The 21118-nt window shown below is 36.4% G+C and overlaps 1 protein-coding gene across 1 annotated transcript in view; it reads right to left on the reverse strand.

Annotated features, from left to right (window-relative positions):
• Window positions 1-908: 908 nt before the first annotated feature.
• CDH1 (cadherin 1) overlaps window positions 909-21118 on the reverse strand; it is a 64427-nt gene continuing 44217 nt past the window's right edge. Inside the window, exons 4-16 of the mRNA XM_031950094.1 lie at window positions 18641-18784; window positions 18355-18510; window positions 17081-17225; window positions 14042-14217; window positions 13010-13138; window positions 12021-12203; window positions 11572-11816; window positions 8872-9017; window positions 7439-7663; window positions 6109-6339; window positions 4804-4934; window positions 4029-4172; window positions 909-2594 (exon numbers count right to left, since the gene is read on the reverse strand). Of these exons, the coding sequence (XP_031805954.1) occupies window positions 2385-2594; window positions 4029-4172; window positions 4804-4934; window positions 6109-6339; window positions 7439-7663; window positions 8872-9017; window positions 11572-11816; window positions 12021-12203; window positions 13010-13138; window positions 14042-14217; window positions 17081-17225; window positions 18355-18510; window positions 18641-18784 (2265 nt within the window). The 3' untranslated portion in view covers window positions 909-2384. The remainder of the gene's footprint in view (window positions 2595-4028; window positions 4173-4803; window positions 4935-6108; window positions 6340-7438; window positions 7664-8871; window positions 9018-11571; window positions 11817-12020; window positions 12204-13009; window positions 13139-14041; window positions 14218-17080; window positions 17226-18354; window positions 18511-18640; window positions 18785-21118) is intronic.

Below are 21118 nucleotides of genomic sequence, written 5' to 3' on the forward strand. Positions count from 1 at the left end.
GGGAGGGAGAGGCTCCAGGAGCAGGTGGGATTGAACAAGCTATATACAGGATAAAAAGGAAACAATGAACAATCTCATCATCTCCCAACCAAATGCACTCATGGACTTGGGTATTATCTCTAGAAATTCATCTTCCTGAAAGATGACCTCAATTCTGAAACTAACACTTCCTTAGCACCTCATCCCCTCTTTTCCTTCTGATTGGAAAGGGGACACGAGATGGGTGCTCCAAGGAAGCAAAACACCCAGGACAGCCAGCTCATCATTTCCATCGAAAGCGCTGCCCTCTCTTGCCCCTTCCATTCCTAGCTCATCAGTTTCTTTTTGTGTTGTTTCCCCTGCATTCATCATCCCTCATATTAAGGGATGAGATTGTAAGCTTTTTGAGGAACTGCCTCCTGACTTTCCTCATATTCCCAGTGTCAGGCACATAGTAGACACTTCATGTTTATTGACTGACTGCCTTCCACAGTGCTCTCTCAAACTCTATTCTATTGCTAACAAACTTATCATAGATCTCTTCCTCTCACGTTCTTACAGTCTTCTAGTACTAGCAGGAACATTGGTTCCCCTCCCTGACCTTTCTGTCCAGTTCTGGATAAGCCTGTCATCTCCAAGGCCACAAAACCCCATATCCCTCACTCTCTCTTGTTCCTGCAGACCACCCTTACCACTATCAACACTAGCTATTGTTGTTGCTATGGGAAAACAAAATATAACAATTTTTTAAAAATCCTGCTGGACACGGTTACTTTTTAAATCATAGAAGATTCAAAATTGATATTAACACATGAGACTCTCAGAAATGATTGAGCCTTGGATCCACCATCAAGTCAGGATCAGGAGCTCCTGTTTTCACTTCAAGGTATAGGACTATGGCGCCTATATGAATAAGATAACAGTCTGACAACAGTTTAACAAAATTATTTAATAAAAATTTATAAAAATGCATTTTCAAGGGTTTGACTTCCATACTCACTGTACAATATTCAAAAGAACCTAAATCAACACAGACTGTTTGTCTACAAAAAACAAAAGACCTTTCAGAGGCTGAGCTAAACAGGAAGCACCAAAGCCTCAATGGCCATTTCGACAAAATTAGTCTGTTCAGAACCTCACCTGCCGGTCTACGGTCTAATGAGGGGGAGAATTTAAACAATTTAATCTATCTCTAGGAAAGATGTCTGCTTGCTAACTTCCTCTGTTTTTCTTGTTGTCTGTCTGCTAGTACATTTAGGAGACATGACCCAAAGGGGGGGGTCTGTAAATCTGTGCAGAATGTTAGAACCTGCAAGACCGTTGTTTAAATGGTAATGCTCTTCCTGGAAATAATCCCCATCTCCAGGAACTTGTTAAAGCTTCCTTCTCCAAAGTTTTTGTCTATTGCTTCCACTCTAACCTATTGTTTTCAGTCTTTGGTGGTTGCACCCATGGTTTCATTCTATTAATTATGACATGAAAAAAAAAAATCCCTATTTCCCACCCCCTTCCTCAGTCTCTCTCCAATAGTCTCAATAATAAGAATGACACTTACTAGGGCAGCTAAATGGTGCAATAAATATACACCTAAGGTGTATGACCTTAGGTAAGTCACTTAATCCCAACTGCCTCACATGTATATATATGTTTATATATACACATATATAAACCAATTTATTTATTTATAAATTGAGGGCACATGGGGATAAGTTGACTTCTGTAGGGTCACATGGCTACCAAGTGTCTGAGGCTGCATCAGAATGCAAGTCCTGACTTCAGAGGGAAGGGGGGATGCTCTATCCATTGGGTAATAATGACCCATGACCACTGTCACTCCACAACCTTTAGAAGTAGGAAACTAGTAATAAAGGAAAACTTATGAACATTACAAGATCAAATTTATAAAGTGACATGGGCAGTCACGCTTTTTGCTAATAAATGCCAACTAAGGTATGTGTTTGCAAGAGTTCCTGCCTGGGAAGATATGACAATGGGAGTGGGAAGGAAGCAATTTGGAACCAGTGTAAAAGCACAAATGGAAAAAAAAAAAAAACACACAAAAAACATTACACACATTTTTAAAGTGGGACACGGGGGTGAGGGGAGAGCTGCCATCTGTTTCAAAGAACTGCCTGACAGCAAAGCCTGAAAAATTGCCTCGGAAATACATTTCCTTTACTCATATCTTACAAGAAATTAAAGATGAGGTGAGGGTGGGAGCAGAGAGAATTGATATATACTAGCCTTAAAATATAAAACTAACCTTGTAAATTAGCAATAATTTGTGTTATACAGTTAAGGGAGGTAGGGATAGAACTGATCCAGCCCCTGCCCCTTTCCTTGGATGCCCGCGGATGACAGCCACTAGGGACCGATTCTTGCCCTTGTTCAGCTCAGGTGTGGCTTTAGTCATCCTCCCCTCCACCATACATGTCAGCCAGCTTTTTAAAGCGATTGCCCCATTCATTCAGGTAATCGTAATCCTGGTCTTCGTCGGAGCCAGAAGAGTTCAGGGAGCTCAGGGAGGCTGCCTCAGAGCCGTTTCCTTCATAGTCAAACACCAGTAGAGAGTCATATGGGGGAGCTGTGGGGTCACTGTCAGCAGCCTTCAGGTTCTATGAGGAGAAAAACAGAGACTTAGCCCGCCATCACATTTGGGTTTGTTATTCCATCTTCCTGGGAAGGGATAGGGGCAATATGGCCCATGAAGCCCTAAAAGGCATTCGGGAAACATCTTCCTACTTACCCACTGCACCACCTAGCTCCCTAGAACGTGAAGGTACCTGTCTTCCATGGTCACTGGGACCTCTTGCTGGTTATTAAGAGGGGAAGGGAAGATCACCTCCCCTACATATACACATTCATGTGCATGTGTATATATACATATGCATATATGGGGAGAGACACACATGCTCCTTTATTCATTTTTAATTAAATCCCCACAATGCCACCAAAATATTGGAGGAGCCTAGACTGAGGGTGTGGAAAATACTTGAGACAGTGGCTTGTCCAGTGCCTTCATTTTTACATTCAGAAAAGTGAGGCCCAGTGAATTACCAAAGCTCACCCACTGCCTTCTCCCTCTGGGGTTTTGGATCAAGCCAAGTGTAGCTTGGCAGTGTAGTGTAGCCCGGTGGTCAAAGAACTGGATTTGGGGCCAGAAGAGTTCAAATTGTATTTCAGTTATTTAATGACCTTGGAGGAGACTTAAATGACTTGGCCAAGGTCACACAGCTAGTGTCTGAGACAGGATTTGAACTTAGGTTCTCCTGGCTCCAGGGCCCTTGCTCTATCCACTGCACCACCTAATTACTCTGTGTGATCTATCACTTAAGGATAAGGATAAACTAAGTCTAGAGAACCCTTCTCAGAATAACACTTTTAAATGCATAAAATAAAATGTAGAGGATTTCAAAGGTCAGTGAAAATAAAGATATCGGAATTGTTTCCATCCAAGTTCATGATCCCCGGAGTTAGAAGATCTAAAGGTTCTTCCTAGCTTGAATTCTTAAGGGTCCTGTTGTCTAGCCATATCTCTCCCCATTTCATTTGGGTTCATCTTCTCAAACTTAAGCATAAATACTAACAAGTGTCACCATACAATTTGGTCTGTCCTTCTAGACTCTCAACAATGTCTATGAATCAAGACTGTCACAACATCCCCATTTGGTATCATCTGAAAATTTGACAGACATGTCCATCAGGATCTTTGGCCAAAACATTGATAAAAACCTTAAAAGGCATAGGCCAACGTCCTCCAGGTATTTCCTCAGGCCCTGAGCTGTTGACTAGATTTAATGAATAAATATTCTGATGCTTTTAATTTGAGGAACTCTTATTCTCTTCATGCAGACTTTCTGGACTGTCTAAGGCTCATCTGAAGTTCTACAAATCCTTATTAAATTGAGGTAAAGAGTCTAAAATAGGGAGGAAAAATTATGGAAAGGGGGAAAGAAGGCAATTTGGTTCCTCCCTCTCTCCCTCCCTTCGGATAATCACCAAGTTTAAACACAAATTAAATACTGTGGTTCTTGAACTTGTTCTGTTACCTCATCAATGAAATTGCCAATTTCATCTGGATTTGCTGGACGAGGTCGATACTGGGGGACGCTCATGAGTGTTGGTGCTACATCATTACGGATCACTTCTGGTCGAGCATCCAGACCTCGGTGCAACTGACTCAGGTCAAAGTCCTTTACAGAAAAAAAAGAACAAAGCGCATACAAAATTATTGCCAAAGGTAAAATTTTGGATTAGTTTTCAGCAGGAAATAAAAGAGATCCTTACTTAAGGCATAAAAAGTTAATTATGATAATGAGTTCCTATAACACTTAAGATTTATATAAATACCAAATTATTGGTACTGATTAACTGTCAAATACTTGTGTATATATTTCTAAAATAGCAGCCCTATGAGATAGAAAGAGTCTTGGGTTTTAAATCAGCAGAGGGCAAAATTTAAATCCAGCTTCTTACATATATTAATTACTATATGAATCTCGATTCGCCTTATCTGTCAAGTAGCATTGCACCTATATAGTACCTCTTGGTGTCTAAATGGGATAATGTGTGTAAAAGCCTTAATGTTATATGTAATATAAATGTCACTTATTCTTTCTATATTGGAACTAGATGTATTCTAAGAAGACAGAGGAAAATTACATTCAGTGAGAAATTCTGGATTGCCTTCATAATTTCTAGCAAAACCACAAAAGAATCTGGATCAAATCAAAGACCCAACAAGGCTACTTATTAGCCCAGATTAACTCTAACCTGACACATAACTAAACTCTGACTCTGAATTTTTTTCAAGGGGCTACTGACCTGGTCTTCTTCTCCACCGCCCTCCTCATCATAATAATAGACATTGTCTCGGGTGTCATCATCAGGTGGCAATAATGGCTCTTTCACTGCTGGCCGTCTTCGGATAAAGAGGAGCAGGAGCAGTAGTAAAACTAAGTGATAAGAAACAGACTAATGAGAAGGATAGCAAAGAGTATTAAAGAATAATGAATAATAAGGTGACCAAAACAAAACAGGGGTGAAATATATAATTAAAATCTGATCCAGGCCAATCTGAATAGATCGTGGATCTTGGTTAGGAATGCTATGAGAAATGTAAAACTAAGGAATATCATTATACTTTAAATTTGATTTTTTAAAAAATCTCAACACTAAATTTCACTGGTTCGATTAATTTTCACTGTAAATAAACCATAGAAGGTAATTAAAAGGATCTCATCATTATCAAACATGAAAGACACTTCAAATAAAAAATTATACCCCCAAATCTATGCTGAATTTATGAGAAGTGGCAACACTGAGTTCATTTCTAACCCTATTTCTGACCAAAAAATAACTAAGTGAAATGCAATATACACATAGCTTTAAATTCCCAGTCCAATGTATTATTTGGATATAATGGTGATTCAGAATCAAATGTAATTTATTGCTGGTTCTAGCAAGTAGGGAAGAATTCTAATATGAGCCAAATGATAGATTAGTATGTTACTAGATTTGGAAAGTCAAGATTGACTGTGGACAGAGCCATCTAAACAGGTTCAATGACTAATGTTGAAAAAAATTTTAACATGGAAGAACAGAGGACAACTTGGGGCTCAAAATCTTATAAAAAATCAAAGTTAAAAACCATTTTTACAAGTAATTAGAAAAATAAAATACTATTAAAATATTTTAAAACCCCCTCAAGTTCAAACTGATTTTAACACAATCACTTGATATAATCTAGCTTAGTTATTTATTAACCTCTTAACTTCAGTTTCCTTAGCTGTCAAATGAGAAGATAATCTATTTGTCATAAAGATCAAATTTAACTAATGTGTACCTAGCACCTAACAGTGCAATAGCCATACCTACTCTTTCAAGGACTAGCCAATCCTTTGTAAAGAAGCTGTGATCTGCTTTGTGGGACAGGAATTGGCTAAATCATTACTGCTGAAACTTCAATGTATATTTGCTGTTCCCACAGTTGGACAATAATCCCTAGAGATCTCTTCCTATTTGTACTTAATAAATACTTGATTATTTGACTTAACCTTCATCAGTTGTAGGACATGAGCCTGAAGTCCAAGAACTCCCAGAAGATGCAGCTATTAATTAGCGACTTACTCAGCAGTACCAGGATTCCTCCTAGTATTCCCAGGATAGCCGGTACACCCATGCCGGTCTGGGCAATTACACCCGTCTTCGTACACTTGGATACAGCCCCTTCACAGTCACACACGTACACCTCCAAGGTGGTCACCTGGTCCTTATTCTGGTTGTCTGTTAGCTTGAGATTTATCTTGTGTTCCCCAATTTCTAATTCTTTCTTTGGCCTCAAAGTCAGAGATTCTCTTGCTGTTAAGAAAACAAACAAAAAACAAATTAATACATTCCCTGAAATCTATATTCTCTAGAGTTTCAGTGCACACAGATTAAGAATCTTTGAACTAGAATGAAATATGAAAGAAGCTGACCGTATTTTAGTGGAACCCAAACAAAGCATCAAAGGGAGATAATTGTAGGTTCATAAAATTTTAGAAATGAAAGGGACCCTTGAATTTGGGCAAGCAATCCAACCTCTTCACTTTCCAATTGAAAAATTGAAACTCAAAGAATCCAAAACCAGAGTCCAATTTCTAGTTATATAGAGCTCTTCCTATTCATAAATAATCTACCTATTTGCACTATGTGATCAATATTGGAATGGTAACATAATTGGAGTCCTGAGGAACACTTTCTCCTATCTCTATTTCTTTGAATTCCAAAGACCAAGCCCAGTATTATGTTATATTATACTGATGGGTAAGGATCATAAAAAATATCAGAAAGAATCCATCATCTGACCACAAATTCAAGGGACATAGGGGTAGTAATAAATATGAATTTCCTCTGTGGAGTATGTCTTGGGCCAGAGGATGAAATGAAATCTTCCGAAAGATAAACCCAAGGCTCAATAAAGAATTTCACCCCTTTTTCCCCCATATAGATACTATTTTTTTTCCCTAATTACATGTAAAGATAATTTTCAACATTTACTTTTATATAATTTTGATTTCCATTTTCCAATAAAGACTTCTTTTAACATTCAGGAGGCTCCTGTTTCAGTTTAAGATTGGACCAGATGACTTTCAATGTCCCTTTCAGGTCTATGATTCCATGACCACAAAAACCTGTGAAGTTTTAACAGTGTTGAACCTGGAATACTCTATAATACTTTCCAGTCTGATTAATCACCAAAAATGATCCAACTGTTCTAGAAATTAATTAGCAGATGTATGAAGAACGGTCACAAAATCAACCAGCTCTTAGACTCAATAATTCCAAAAGACAGAGGTCCAATGGAGACCAAAATATTCATAGCAACACTTTTCCCTGTCTGTAATGGGCAAGCAAGAAAAATAGGAGATATTCATTAACTGGGATCCTCAGCTTGTAAAGAAAAGATGATACCTACTATCATCATTATATGAAAAAGTCCAGTTAACACTAGCTCCATGTGTTAATTCTGCTGTGAAAGGAGAAGTGTTTGGTGGAAGATCTGGATCAATAATATTTATGATCTGAGGTTCTGGATCTCTCTGGCAAATGTCCATTTTTCGAGGGTCTGGTACTGGGCCATTATCATTCACATCAGAAAGAAGCAATAGAAGGGTTCCTGTGCCTGTAGCTGGAGGAGAACCTGAGAAAAGAAGCAGAGAAAGAAATCTTAGCTGGAAGAAATGGCACTACCTCACATTCAATAACTTACAATGGATCCTTATTACTTACTTTCCTCTTGCTTCCACATATCCTCCTAAATCATGCTCACCTATAATCATCCATCTACCTTATCCACCCCCCACTGGCAAAAAAAAAATTGTGAATGGTAACTAAGCCCTCAATATTGATTTCATTCAAGTACTTTTTTAGTTAAGAAAGTAATACTTTCATGATGGGAGATAACACTTTAGAATCAGTCTCATGCTATATACAAAACTACTTTGAGTGACTCAGGAGAAAACAAAAGAATAACCTACAATAAAGCAATGAAAAGATGGACATATGCTTTCTTGAAATGGAAATTTACTTTTACATAGTTTGAATCCTCCCTGATGTTCTCCTGGGCACATGACAATCTTCAGGTGGAAAATAGAGAAATAACTACAAAAACTTAAGTATTCTCCACAGTGATGAGATTTCAAGGGATCATCTTAAACTGAGGAATCAGTAATATTCCCAAATGGAAACTAAGCAAAGTTGTTGATTACGCAGAGATTTCTCTGAAATTGCCATCAAGTTCCAGCATTTCAACTTCCTCTTTTGTTATTTTCCTTCACTGAAGTGATTAGGAATTAAAGAGAACCAAGTTATTGATCTGCATGACCACTCCAAGGATGTAAAGAAAAACAATATGGAAGGATCTCAGAGCTTTGAACAATGCAGCCAGTAACTATGAACTCAGAATTCTGACAATGAAATGTGCCTTATGCCTCTAGGCAGAGAGATGATGGAGAAGTGCAAGATAAGAGCGGGAAAAGGGGGGAGGGAAATCAATATTAAAAATACACAAAAGAAAATAATAATTCAGAAGGAATAACGTTTGTTACAAGCATGTTAAGTTCATATATATATAAAACCAAATCACACAGAAGTTCTCATATATGCTAACCTCTTTTAAAATTCTTTATGTTGAATTGTTCATGTACATTTGATAATTCTCAAAAATGTAAAAAAAAAAAATTTTGAAAATTATGTTAAACTACATGTCTAATGAAGTCTGAACCATCTCCTCTGTCCCTTTTTAAAAAAAAACCAAACCCCAAACCCAACCCATCTGGTATCTATGCAGATGGAAGAGCCAGAGGGTAAAAGAAAAGCAGAAAGCAGTAGAAGCAATAATATTCTTACCATCATCCACAGCCACGATGAGGGCCGTGTAGGTACTATTCTTCACATACTCTAAATTCTCTCTATCCAGAATGTCCCGAGTAACAATGACTCCAGTCTCAGGATTTACTTCCAACCAGTTGGCTGGATCCCTCCACAAACGATACCTGAAAGAATTGCAAAAGAGTGTGTATATTATTGAGCCAATCTTTACAATTTAGATTAGGTCATTTACGTGGCTCTTTTCAACAGTGAGGTGATTCAGGCCTGTTCCAATAGACTTGTGATGGAGAGAGCCACCTGCGTACAGAGAGATTGAATATGGATCACAACATAGTATTTCCCCCTTTGTTGTTGTTATTTTCTTGTTCATTTTTTTCCTTTTTGATCCGATTTTTCTTGTGCAGCATAATTGTGGAAATATATACAGAAGATTGCACATTTAACACATATTGAATTACTTGGGACGGGGTGGAGGGAAGAGAGAAAAAAATTTGGAACACAAGATTTTGCAAGGATGAATGTTGAAAACTATGCATGTATTTAGAAAATAAAAAGCTAAAAAAAAAAGAAAATAGTAACAATAACTATATTATTGTTGGAATTTTGGAGTAAAAATTTTAAAAAAGAAAGATTAGTCCATTTAAATACGTCCCCAGTGAACTTTTATTGCTTCTTATAAAACAGTGAAGAAATCAAAATAGTTCAAAGATAAATCTTTCTCTCTTTAAAAAACGAACAAAAAAACAAAAAACCCAAATAAAAAATACTATTACTCCACTTTCATTCAAGACAAGACCTTTACAACATAATGCCTTTCACATCCATGTCTCTACAGTGGGTTAATGGATAAAGAACTAAGTAAATACAAATAATCCACCACACCAAAGGAGAGCCAATTTCTATCAAATTGTAAATCTAAGTAATGAAAAATAAAAGATAAGCTCCATCTGTGGAGAAAAGGTATAAAATCCCTCAGGACCTATGGATCTCATCCCAGAACTAGTTTTTAAAAGATGGAGTCCCACAATGAAACATATTACATATCTCCTAACAGGATGGACTCAGAGAGCTGTAATTTTTATTTATTTATTTATTTTTGGCGTGGGAGGGAAGGAGGCAGGTAGCCAGTGCAGGAATTTATTTTGTGCGACTATCCATTTGGGGGTAGAGGGAGGTGGGAGACAGATGGGGAATGGATCACTGGGACAAAAACACACTGATTTCAGCCTATCTAAACCCACAAAACAAATATCATCTAATACCACACAGCAAACACTGCATTCGAAATGTTATTTACCCGGGTTACACAATGGTGACCTTAAAAAAACAACAAAAACAAACTTCATTTATGTTAACATTTAAAAGGCACAGACTTCTTATTGAAAGCCATTTTAGTGAATTTTAGCTATCAACTCAAAATTGATGACTCTCAGATTATTGGTAAATACCACTTAAAAGATGTCTCTCCAAATGGTTTTCCAGCTTCAAAGCCCAGAGGGACACTAAGACATTAGGACATTTAGATAAGGAAAAAAACTCAGCCTGTTACCTAGTCTAATGGAGAAGCTTTTAGGGACTCTTTTGGGCTTAAGAGTTTTTTCTCTTAAGAATCCCAGAGTAGGGCAGTTAGTTAGATGATGGAGAAGGCAGAATTCTGGGTCTGGAGTTGGGAGTTACTTGGGTTCAGACACATAATATTCCTGTCTTCCTCCTACTCCCCTTTTCCCTTCATGGTGCTTTCTATACTACAAAGAGCTTTATATACAATATTTCATTATATCCTTCCCCTCTCTCCCCCCCGCTGAGGCAATTGGGGTTAAGTGACTTGCCCAGAGTCACACAGCTATGAAGTGTTGTGTCTGAGGCCAGATTTGAAAGCAGGTCCTCCTGACTTCAGGGCTAATATTCTATCCACTGCACCACCTAGCTGCCCCCCTTATATCCTTACAATAATCTATATCATGAGATAAATAAATGAATAGAAAAATTTCAGAATCCCTGAATTTGGATGGAAAAAAAATTACTTCCTTGCTTCAACATAACTTGTTTCCATTATAATGCTATGTATGTTATTTCAGACATTTACATTTTTCTGAGATGAGATCCATAGGTTTCATACCAGAATGTTAAAGGAGTCCATAATATTTAAAAAAAAAAAAGAAAGTTAAGAATTCTATAATCATATGGAAAAAATGCTCTCAATCACTAATGATTAAAGAAACACAATAAATGATTCAACAGTTCTGGAAAGCAATTTAAAACTATGCCCAAAAGGCTATTACACTATGCATACCCTTTGACCCCACAGTGTCATTACTGGGTCTGTATGTGCAATGATCAACTATGAAAGACTCATTTCTCAGTGGTTCTGTGATCCAAAGCAATCCCAATAGACTTTGGATAGAAAATGCCATCTGCACTTAGAACAAGAACTAAGAAGACTGACTGATCTTTCTTCCTAACATGATTCCCAAAACAATGTACATCAAAATAAATTAATTTTAAAAATTAATTTTAAAAATTAATTTTAAAAATTCTTGGTCTGGAATATGATTTCCATTACACAGATAAGACTAACTTGCTGATAGCAAATGATCGAGCCAGAACTGGGAACTAGAGGATTTTCTAAATATTAGCAAAATTTAATCTATTAACATGCAAAATAACTTGGTTATCACAAACAGATGTGGGAGTTTGTGTATCATTTTTCACTCTTACGTTATTATCTGTGACAGAAACTTGTCGGGATCCTGTGCAGTGTAGGCTGTAATTTTCTTGCCTACTTCAAAATCCTCTGGAATCTCCAATTTCATAACTGGTGGCATAAAGACCGGCGCTTCGTTCACATCCAAGACATCCACAGTGACTGTGGCCGTGGAGGTAGGGAGGGCAACAACAAATGGAATCTCATTCACTACTGTTATATGAAGAATGTATTGTTGTTTGGCCTCAAAATCCAAGCCCTGAAAAATAAGAATAGAGAAACAAGAAGATGATTTTTTTTATTGGAAAATAGAATTTACCTGAAATTAAATAACAAAAATGACAATGGAAACCCCCTTTGAATTTAAAGGCTGAGAAAATCAGATTAGAAAACAACTCAGATATCGGACAGCCGCAGCCACCTTCTATTTTCTTTGCCCATTGCCCCAATATCACACACAAACCTTGGCCGTTTTCAAAATTCCTTCATTGGTTTCGGGGTTGGTGGTAACAACAAAGAGACCCTTTTCATCATTTTGGACAGAATAGACTGCCCTCCATCCTGGGGTATGAGGAACGTCCGCATCGGTCACTTTCAACGTTGTAATGACTGCATCCACTTCGTTCTCAGGCACGGTTCCCACATACTGCAAAGCAGAGAATCCGGTCATTTAGGACATACTGAGCTTGAACACTGCCGGGGGGGGAAAGGCTCAAAAATATAAGCCCAGGCTTCACAGAGATATCCACCCAAAACAGATTTTTATATAAGAAATAAACTATCCATAAATGTTAATGCTTGGATTAAACTAACTCACTACCTTGAGGTTACTTCTGACCCTCCCATGTAGACACAGAATCAATTTGGGAGGAACCTCGCTCTTACTCAGCCTAAGCCCCCCTTGAAACACAAATAGTGGAACAAGGTTCATAGCTGACTAGATCGCTTGTGACTTACAGGATCTTGGACAGTGGAACAAGGTTCATAGCTGACTAGATCCAGTGACTAGTGACTAGATCACTTGTGACTTACAGGATCTTGGACAACTCAAACTTCTCTACACCTCAGGTGCTTATTTGCCAAGTGAAAACTCTATTCTAAGCCATTTCCAGTTCTAAATCTGGATTCCAACAAGTGGCTGCCCTTAAACCCTGGGAATTCCCCTAAGGCTTCCATTTTGAGATAAATCTAATAATTAGGAAATTCTTCCTCTGTAACTTGCATCAATTTGTCCCAGTTGCATGGGGCCGAGTGGAACAAATCCAAACTACCTGCAACCCGACAATATTGAAGATAGGGCTCATATGACCAATATGTACATGTATGTGTACATAGGTATGTGTATACACTGCACAGACTTTCTCCAGTTTCTGTCAGTGATTTTGTGTTGAAATTTCCATAGAAAATACTGGGAATATCACAAGCTACAACCATGAGAGTCTCCAGGTTTACCGTGGTTGGGTTGAAGATAGGGGGATTGTCATTTGTATCCGTGACTGTAATCACCGCTGTGGCCGTGGTGCTTAAACCTTCCCCATCTAAGTCAGCAGCTTGGACAATCAGTGTATATTCTGGGATGCTCTATAAAACAAACATGCAGGAATTAGGATCCACTACCAGCATTCCATATAACAGGTCAAGTATTTTTTGAAACCATTTGATACATCAGGAAAGACATTCATTGAGCTTGAAGAGAGAGCAAAGAGCCATACCATTCTTCTTAAAAAAACACATTATTGTGCAGCAAGATAAATGTGTATGTATGTATATATATATATATATATATAGATATAGATATAGATAGATAGATAGATAGATATAGATATATAGATATATAGATATAGGATTTAACATGTATTTTTAACATATTTAACATGTGCTGGACTACCTGCCAGCTAGGGGAGGGGGTGTGGGGAAGGAGGGGAAAAGTTGGAACAGAAGGTTTTGCAAGGGTCAATGATGAAAAATTACCCATGCATATATTTTGTAAATAAAAAGCTTAAAAAAAAACAACAACACAAATTCAGACCATCAACGCAAAAACTCATATGAGGACTCCATGGGGATCTGGTTTAATTGATATCTGACCCTTAACAACCAAACGCTTTAATTATGCTCTGAATATTGAGATTCATCTCATTGGATTTTAACAAGTCATAACAATCATAAATAATGGAGAGGCAAACCTAAGGAATAGAGCCGGGAAATTGGGGCCATCTAGGATTTTTGCGATTACTGAAGGCTGACAAAGAATGATTAAACCTGTTCCCAACCCAGAAGAATGGCATCCATGGCAGAGAAACCCAGTCACCCTGATGAATATGGTGATAAGTCCTCTGCTCCTGGAAGCCAAGAGTTTTTCCCAATCATAGCCTCCTCTGAAATCAGTTAATACTTCTCTTTAAACACCAATTATTCACAATTATTCACACCTGAGAAGGCCAGCTCTCAGAAACACGGTTGACTGTGACAACCCACACTGACCTCTCTGTCTAGACCAGTTGTGACCACACTGATGACTCCAGTTCTCCGGTTAATGGTGAACATACTATCATGGGGTGCCTTGGGTTCCTGGCTGAGAATGGAATAAGCAATCAGAGCATTGTAGGTATTCACATCATCATCCTTATCAGTGGCTGACACCTGCATGACAGAGGTACCTAGAAATTTAAAAGGAGCAGTTTAAAACTCAGGTACTATTCAGGAAACAATAAGATATCCGGACATCAATGGCAACCTTAAGTAGAGATAAATTCAAAAAGGTCTGAGAATATGATTAGGTGTACAATTTTCTAATTCCTACAAATGAAAATAGCAGACCATTGTAAAAATCAAATTTGTATGAATTTTAAAATTGCAAAAAAAAAAAAAAATTTGATTCAGGGCTGATAGAATTATTTTAAATTTTATCTGAATGTTTCGTTACTAAGCTCAGAATTATTATTATTTTCTGCAATTGGGTTTAAGTGACTTGCCCAGGTTCACAAAGCTAGGAAATGTTAAATGTCTGAGGCCAGATTTGAACTCCAGTCCTCCTGACTTCAAGGCTGGTGCTCTATTTACTGCGCCACTTAGCTGTCCCCTAAATTCAGAATTTTAAGAGATACAACGGATTAGTTATCTTTCCTTTCATAAAAGATTTGAGCCTCAGCTCCCAGAACGAACAACAAGGACCAAAATAAATGTGAGGATGCGTAAGACTTTGCTAGCCATTAATTGTTTGGAAATGAACATAAGACTCTCCAGGGCAGGGACTATTTTTTTAAAATATGTTCAGTACGGTAATGAACTGAACCAGCTACAGCCAATGAAAGAACTCTGGGAGATGACTAGGAACCATCACATAGTATTCCCAATCCCTCTATTTTTGTCCAGCTGCATTTTTGATTTCCGTCACAGGCTAATTGTACACTATTTCAGAGTCTAACTCTTTATACAGCAAAATAACTGTACGGACATGTATACATATATTGTATTTAACTTATACTTTAACATATTTAACATGTAGTGGTCAACCTGCCATTGGAGAGGGGGAATGGGGGAAACGAGGGGAAAAAGTGGAACAAAAGGTTTGGCAATTGTCAATGCTGTAAAATTACTCATGCATATATCTTGTAAATAAAAAGCTATTAAAAAAATAAAATAAAATATACTCAGTAATTTCATCTGTGTAAGAAGCTCCATTGTAGATCATTAATTGATTAGTTACTTGGAGGCACTGAGAAATTAAGCCCATAGTTACACAGCTAATGTGTACCAAGAAACAAAACCGGAATCAGCAAAATACCCTCTCATAGAGATAGATTAATAAATGCTTGTTGATTGGGCAACCCTTTTTGTGGCATCTAAAGTTGAGAATTTTTCCAGCTGAAGAGTCAGTTTTAATGGGCTGCTTTTAACTCCTTAAAATATGTTCAAGACCTAATGTGAAAAACTATGCATCTTCCTGGGTTTTTCAGGGGAGTATATTAGTAATTGCCTGATTTTTACTTTAACCTAAACTTTAATTTCTACTAAAACAGACATTCAAAACAGGAATATATTAAGAACAAACAAACAAAAGCTAAATAAATAAGTGATAATCATAGAAGTATTTCTTATTATCATCCTATCCCAAAAGAAAGCAATGTGATATAGTACTAATTGTCCCACTGGGAAGGAAAAAGGGGAGATATAAAAAAGCTGTATAAAAAGATGTGAGCTCAGGCGGTTTTGATTTTTTTTGGTTTCTCATACATACACTTAAGTTCTGACAATCAATTTATAAATTATAGATTGGCATGAGATGAGGGGATTTTTATATGACAGTCATATCACACCTGGAAAAAAACCAAAAAAACTGAATTCATAGGATCTAGCACCTAATGTCCTTATTTTCATGGTACCTTGATCTTGCCTGTATTTAACATAGAATTACTGCTATTGTTTCTAACTACACAATCCTTTTATTCACTTTATTTATACCATCATTTCCTGTACCTGTGACTTTCTTCAATTATTTCTAACTGGCTCTTATGGTACAAAAATATTCCATAACATTCATACTCTAATTCGCTAGTCCATTCCCTAATGATTGGGACACTAAACTAATTTCATTTCATCATACCATGCATGACATCCATTTAATTTTGTCATTTTGTCAATTTGATAAATCCCAGATTGTTTTAATTTGCATTTTCTCTGATTACCAGAAATTAAGGTTTTTTACCCCACAGTTGCTGACTTTTTAGTATTTTAATGTAATTTTAATTTATTTTATTTTCCTTTTGTTCAGTTTCTTTTTCCCAATATATTCCATTTGTATCATAGTTCCTTTACTATTCAAGAAAGGTTCTCAAGAGAACATTGCACACAGCAACAAGAGGATTATGTGAGATTGTATGATGAGGTGATTCTTGACAATTTCAATAGACTTGTGATGGAAAGTGCCATCCACATCCAGAGTGAGAACTATGGAGACTGAATGTGGATCAAAGCATAGTATTTTCATTTTTTTTTGTTGTTGTTGTTCTTGTTTGTTTACTTGTTTGGGTTGTTTTTTTTTTTTTTTGAGGGGGGGAGGTCTGATTTTTCTTGAGCAGCATGATGAATATGGAAATACATTTAAAGGAACTGCACATGTTCAACCCACATAGGATTGTTTACTTTCTATGGGTGCAGGGAGAAAATTTTGAAAGGTTTTGCAAAGGTGAATGTTAAAAAAACTATTTTTCATGTATTTGGAAAAATAAAAAGCAATAAAAAATAAAATTAAAAATTAGTTCTTATTTTTAAAGTATCTTTTATACTTTGGCTATGAGATTTATCAAAAATATTAAAATATCAAAAAATATTTTTGTTCTAAATATATTTTCAAAAATTGTGCATCAACTCTTTTTATAATCAAACTTGTCTATTAGATCTTTAAATCATGGATTAATAATTTATCCCCTTTGCAAGGTGGGAAGGATATAACAGCCTCTTTTATTACATTGAGATTTTTGTTGATTCATTTGGAATTTGTCTTATTTTTTTAAAAATTACCTGGATGAGCTCCTTCCATCACAGACCCTCTGAAAACCTCCTGTGTAAACTCGGGACGATTGTCATTCTGATCTGTTACTCTAATCACTATTTCCATCGGATCCTCCACAGGTTGGCCATTTGAAGACACAGCATGGGAGTAAAGCTGTAAATTCCAAATAAGAGAGTCACATGGGGTCTGAGAAAGAGGGGGAAAGAACAATACAAATACAGAGTCGCCAAGAAGGTGCTCTCTAGTCTTCTCTCACTCTGGCATCAAAAAAAAAAAAAAAAATCCTCCATATCAATCAATTAGTTTTAAATACTTGATACTATTAAAGAAAATTTTAGCTACTGTTATTATGAACTAGAGTCTCAAGTCTAAGTTAAACAACAAGACAGGAACACATTTCTCAGCCAGATTTCTACCAAATTATTGCTAACATCAGGCATTTAAACAGTCTCCCACTTTTTCTTACTCTACAAGAAGAAATCTAGATCCCTAAAATGTTCTGAGCACCTTAGATTTACTTCCTATTAATAAAATAACAATTTCTTACCAAGACCAGATATAAGTGTATTTATATTTATTTCCATCTCTAATATAGATCATAACCGCTTTATAACTTTATAGATTGTATCAAAGAGCTGCTGAAGCTTTAAAAAAAATTAATGCAGTACCTTTTGGCTAAGTTTGTGATGAGCTACTATGAAGCAAGCTAGCCTAACATACCCCCATGGGGCCTATATTCAAAGACCTAATTTGCTATGAACAGAGAGCTAAGAGAGGAAAGGGAGACAGAGAGAAAAGGAGAAAAGAGAGAGAAGGAGAGATAGAGTGAAAGAAAGGGAGAGAGATAGAAACAGAGACAAAGAGAAAGAGAAACAGACAAAAAGACAGAGAAACACACAGATACAGAGATAGAGGGATATTAAGTGACTTGCACGAATCAAATAGCTAATAACTGAGGTAAGAATGCAATTCTTTTGGGCTCTTGTGGTTATACCACAATTATTAGATTGTAAGATCCTTTTGCCTCTATTTTATATCCTAAGCACATTATCTGGCACATAGCAGGCATTTAATAAAGGTTTATTGATTGAATTATAGGGGAATTCTAAATTACTGGCCCAAAATATTTAGAAAAACAGGATAATAAGGCAGCTCAGTGAACACAGCACTGGCCCTAGAGTCTGAAGTCCCTGAATTCAATCCCAATTGCCCTCCACAAACAAAAAAGAAAACTCAAAAACAAGAAGTTAAATTCTACTGAAATGATCCTGGAGGCACTCACGACGTATTTGGCAATGTGTTCTCTGTCCAAAGGCATTGTCACTTTCAGGATCCCCGTTTCTCTTTCAATAATAAAGACCCCTTGTGGAGGCTCATCAGCTCCTTGCCCTGTGATGCTGTAGAAAACTTTTGTCTCTTTATCTCGGTTGGATTTGATCTAAAGACAACCAGAAAGAGTCTTTTAAGCCACAGAGAATGAAATTCCCTCATTCATCAACAATTTCCTTTGCTATTTCTTCATGGTAAGACAACTCTCCACCCATGCCCATAAAAACTTCCCTCCATACCTGAACCAACATTTTAGGGAATGGACCCTTCTCATTTTCTGGGCAGCTAATAGGAGGAATAACCCAATCTCTCTTCTGCCTCCTATGAACAGGGCGGAGAGGAGGAAAAGTCATTACTTCTCTTTGTTCTTCTGGGAGAGATTCCTAAAACGACAAGATATTTCAAAGAGCTGTCAAGCAAGAGGGAAGCAGGAAGGTTAAAAATTCAAAATTATAAAGAATATCATGTTCTTTGGCTTTTTTTTCCATTTTCTTCAATGACGTCCCTTCTAGTAAGAAAGATCTTAGAACTGATCTAACGAAATTTCACACACAGCTCTTGCTGTGACTGATATTATTCTAGGACATCTATAAACAACACCTTCTACTCTAAAACAACATAAACTCTTCCTTAGTTCTTTTATGGGACTCTTATTGTGAAAAAACATGATGACTAAGAAGCCTTCAAATGAATGAATAAGATTTGTTCCTGCTCTTAAATGTTTCCAGATCAAATAATCCTGCTTAACCAAGGAGATTTGTCCTAAAAGGAACAGAAAAAAAGAATATGATCAAAAAAATCAAAGCATTCTGACAATTGCTCAATAGCTTCCCATCTTTGTAAAATGAATGCTTTCTTTGTGAAGGACAGAAAATGGGGTGGGAAATAATGAACTCAATGATCTTAGAAAAACAGGAAACAAGCAGAATGAAGACACTGTTGTATATACTAACAGCAATATTGTTCTAAGAATGACTTTGAAGATATGAATAATTTTCTGATGAAGAAATTAAAGCCATTTCTAATCATATGAAAAATTCTAAATCGCTATTAATTAGAGAAATACAAATTAAGACAACTCTGAAGTACCACTTCACATCTTTCAGAATGACCAACATGACAGGAAAAGATAATGATCTGATGTTGAAGAGGACATAGGAAAACTGGGACACTAATGCATTGTTGGTAAAGTTGTGAAATGATCCAACTATTTTGGAAAGCAATTTGAGGATGTGTCCAAAAAGCTATCACACTTGTGATACCCTTCGATCCAGCAGAGTCCCAGAGAAATCATAAGAGGGAAAAGAATTCGCATGTACAAAAATGTTTGTAGCAGCCCTTTTTGTATGTCAAGAAATTTGAAATTGAGTGGATGCCCATCAGTTGGGGAATGGCTGAATAACTTATGGTACACAAATGCTATAGAATATTATTGTTCTGTAAGAAATGATCAGCACAGAATAATTTCAGAGAGGCCTGGAGAAACTTATTAGTATTTTCATAGTATTTTCACCTTTTTTGTTGTTATTTGCTTTTATTTTCCCCTTTTTGATCTGATTTTTCTTATGCATCAAGATAAATGTGGAAATATGTATGATAGGTTTAATATATATTGGATTGCTTGCTGTCTAGGGATGGAGAGGGGGAGGAAAGAAGGGAGAAAAATTTGGAACACAAGGGTAAATGTTGAAAATTCCCTTTGCATACATTTTGAAAATAAAAAGAGCAAATCGATAGAAAAGCCTAGAAAGACTTACATCAACTGATGCTGAGTGATGTGAGAATGAAGAGAAAATTGTACCCTCTAACAACATTATGTGGATAATCAACTGTGTTTTGGCTCTTCTCAACAATGAAGTGATTTAAGGCAATTCCAATAGATTTGGGATGGAAAATGCCATCTGCACCCAGGAAAGAACTTTGGAGCCTGAGTATGCAACTTCTGTTTATTGTGTTTTTCTTTCTCATGGTTTTTTTACCCTTTTGGTCTGACTGGTTTTTGTTTTGTTTTGTTTTGTTTGCACATGACAAATATGGAAATATATTTAAAAGAACTGCACATATTTTATCTATATCAGATTATTTGCTGTCTTGGGTAGTAAGGAGTTAAGAGAGGGAGGGAGAAAAATTTGGAAACAAAGAATTATAAAAATGAAGTTTGAAAACTATCTTTATATATATTTGGAAAAAACTATTTTTTAAATAACTTTGAATAATAAGTTACTTTGATTATTATAAATGCCCAAATTGGCTATAAAAGACATATGAAGAAAGACATTCTCTGTATCCAGAGAAAGAACTGATAAATATAATTATAAAATAATTTACATATGCATTCATTTGTATCAAATAGAAACCCTAGGTTGAGGGGGAAAGGGAAAGGGGGAAAAGAAATTTATATAACTATTATATATTTTAAAGGAATAGCAAGTTGTATATAATAGATTTGTAGTTTCATAAGCATTCTTTTTTATTATACTATGTTATAGAAATTGCTTAATTCCATAAATGGGAAAAAAAAAAGAAAAGAAATCGGGGAGAAAATTGGATGTGTAACTGAGATATTTGGTAGAGAAGAGGTCAGAAAATGTGACTAAATTTAATCAGGATTAGGGACAAAAGTAAAACTTTAGTCAGATTGTTTGCTGTCTTGTGAAAAGAGGTAAAGGAAGGAGGAAGGAAAAAATTTTGAATTCTAAATCTTACAAAAATGAATG

The sequence above is a fragment of the Sarcophilus harrisii genome, chromosome 2, assembly GCF_902635505.1.
Source record: "Sarcophilus harrisii chromosome 2, mSarHar1.11, whole genome shotgun sequence".
In the NCBI taxonomy this organism is placed as follows: Eukaryota; Metazoa; Chordata; class Mammalia; order Dasyuromorphia; family Dasyuridae; genus Sarcophilus; species Sarcophilus harrisii.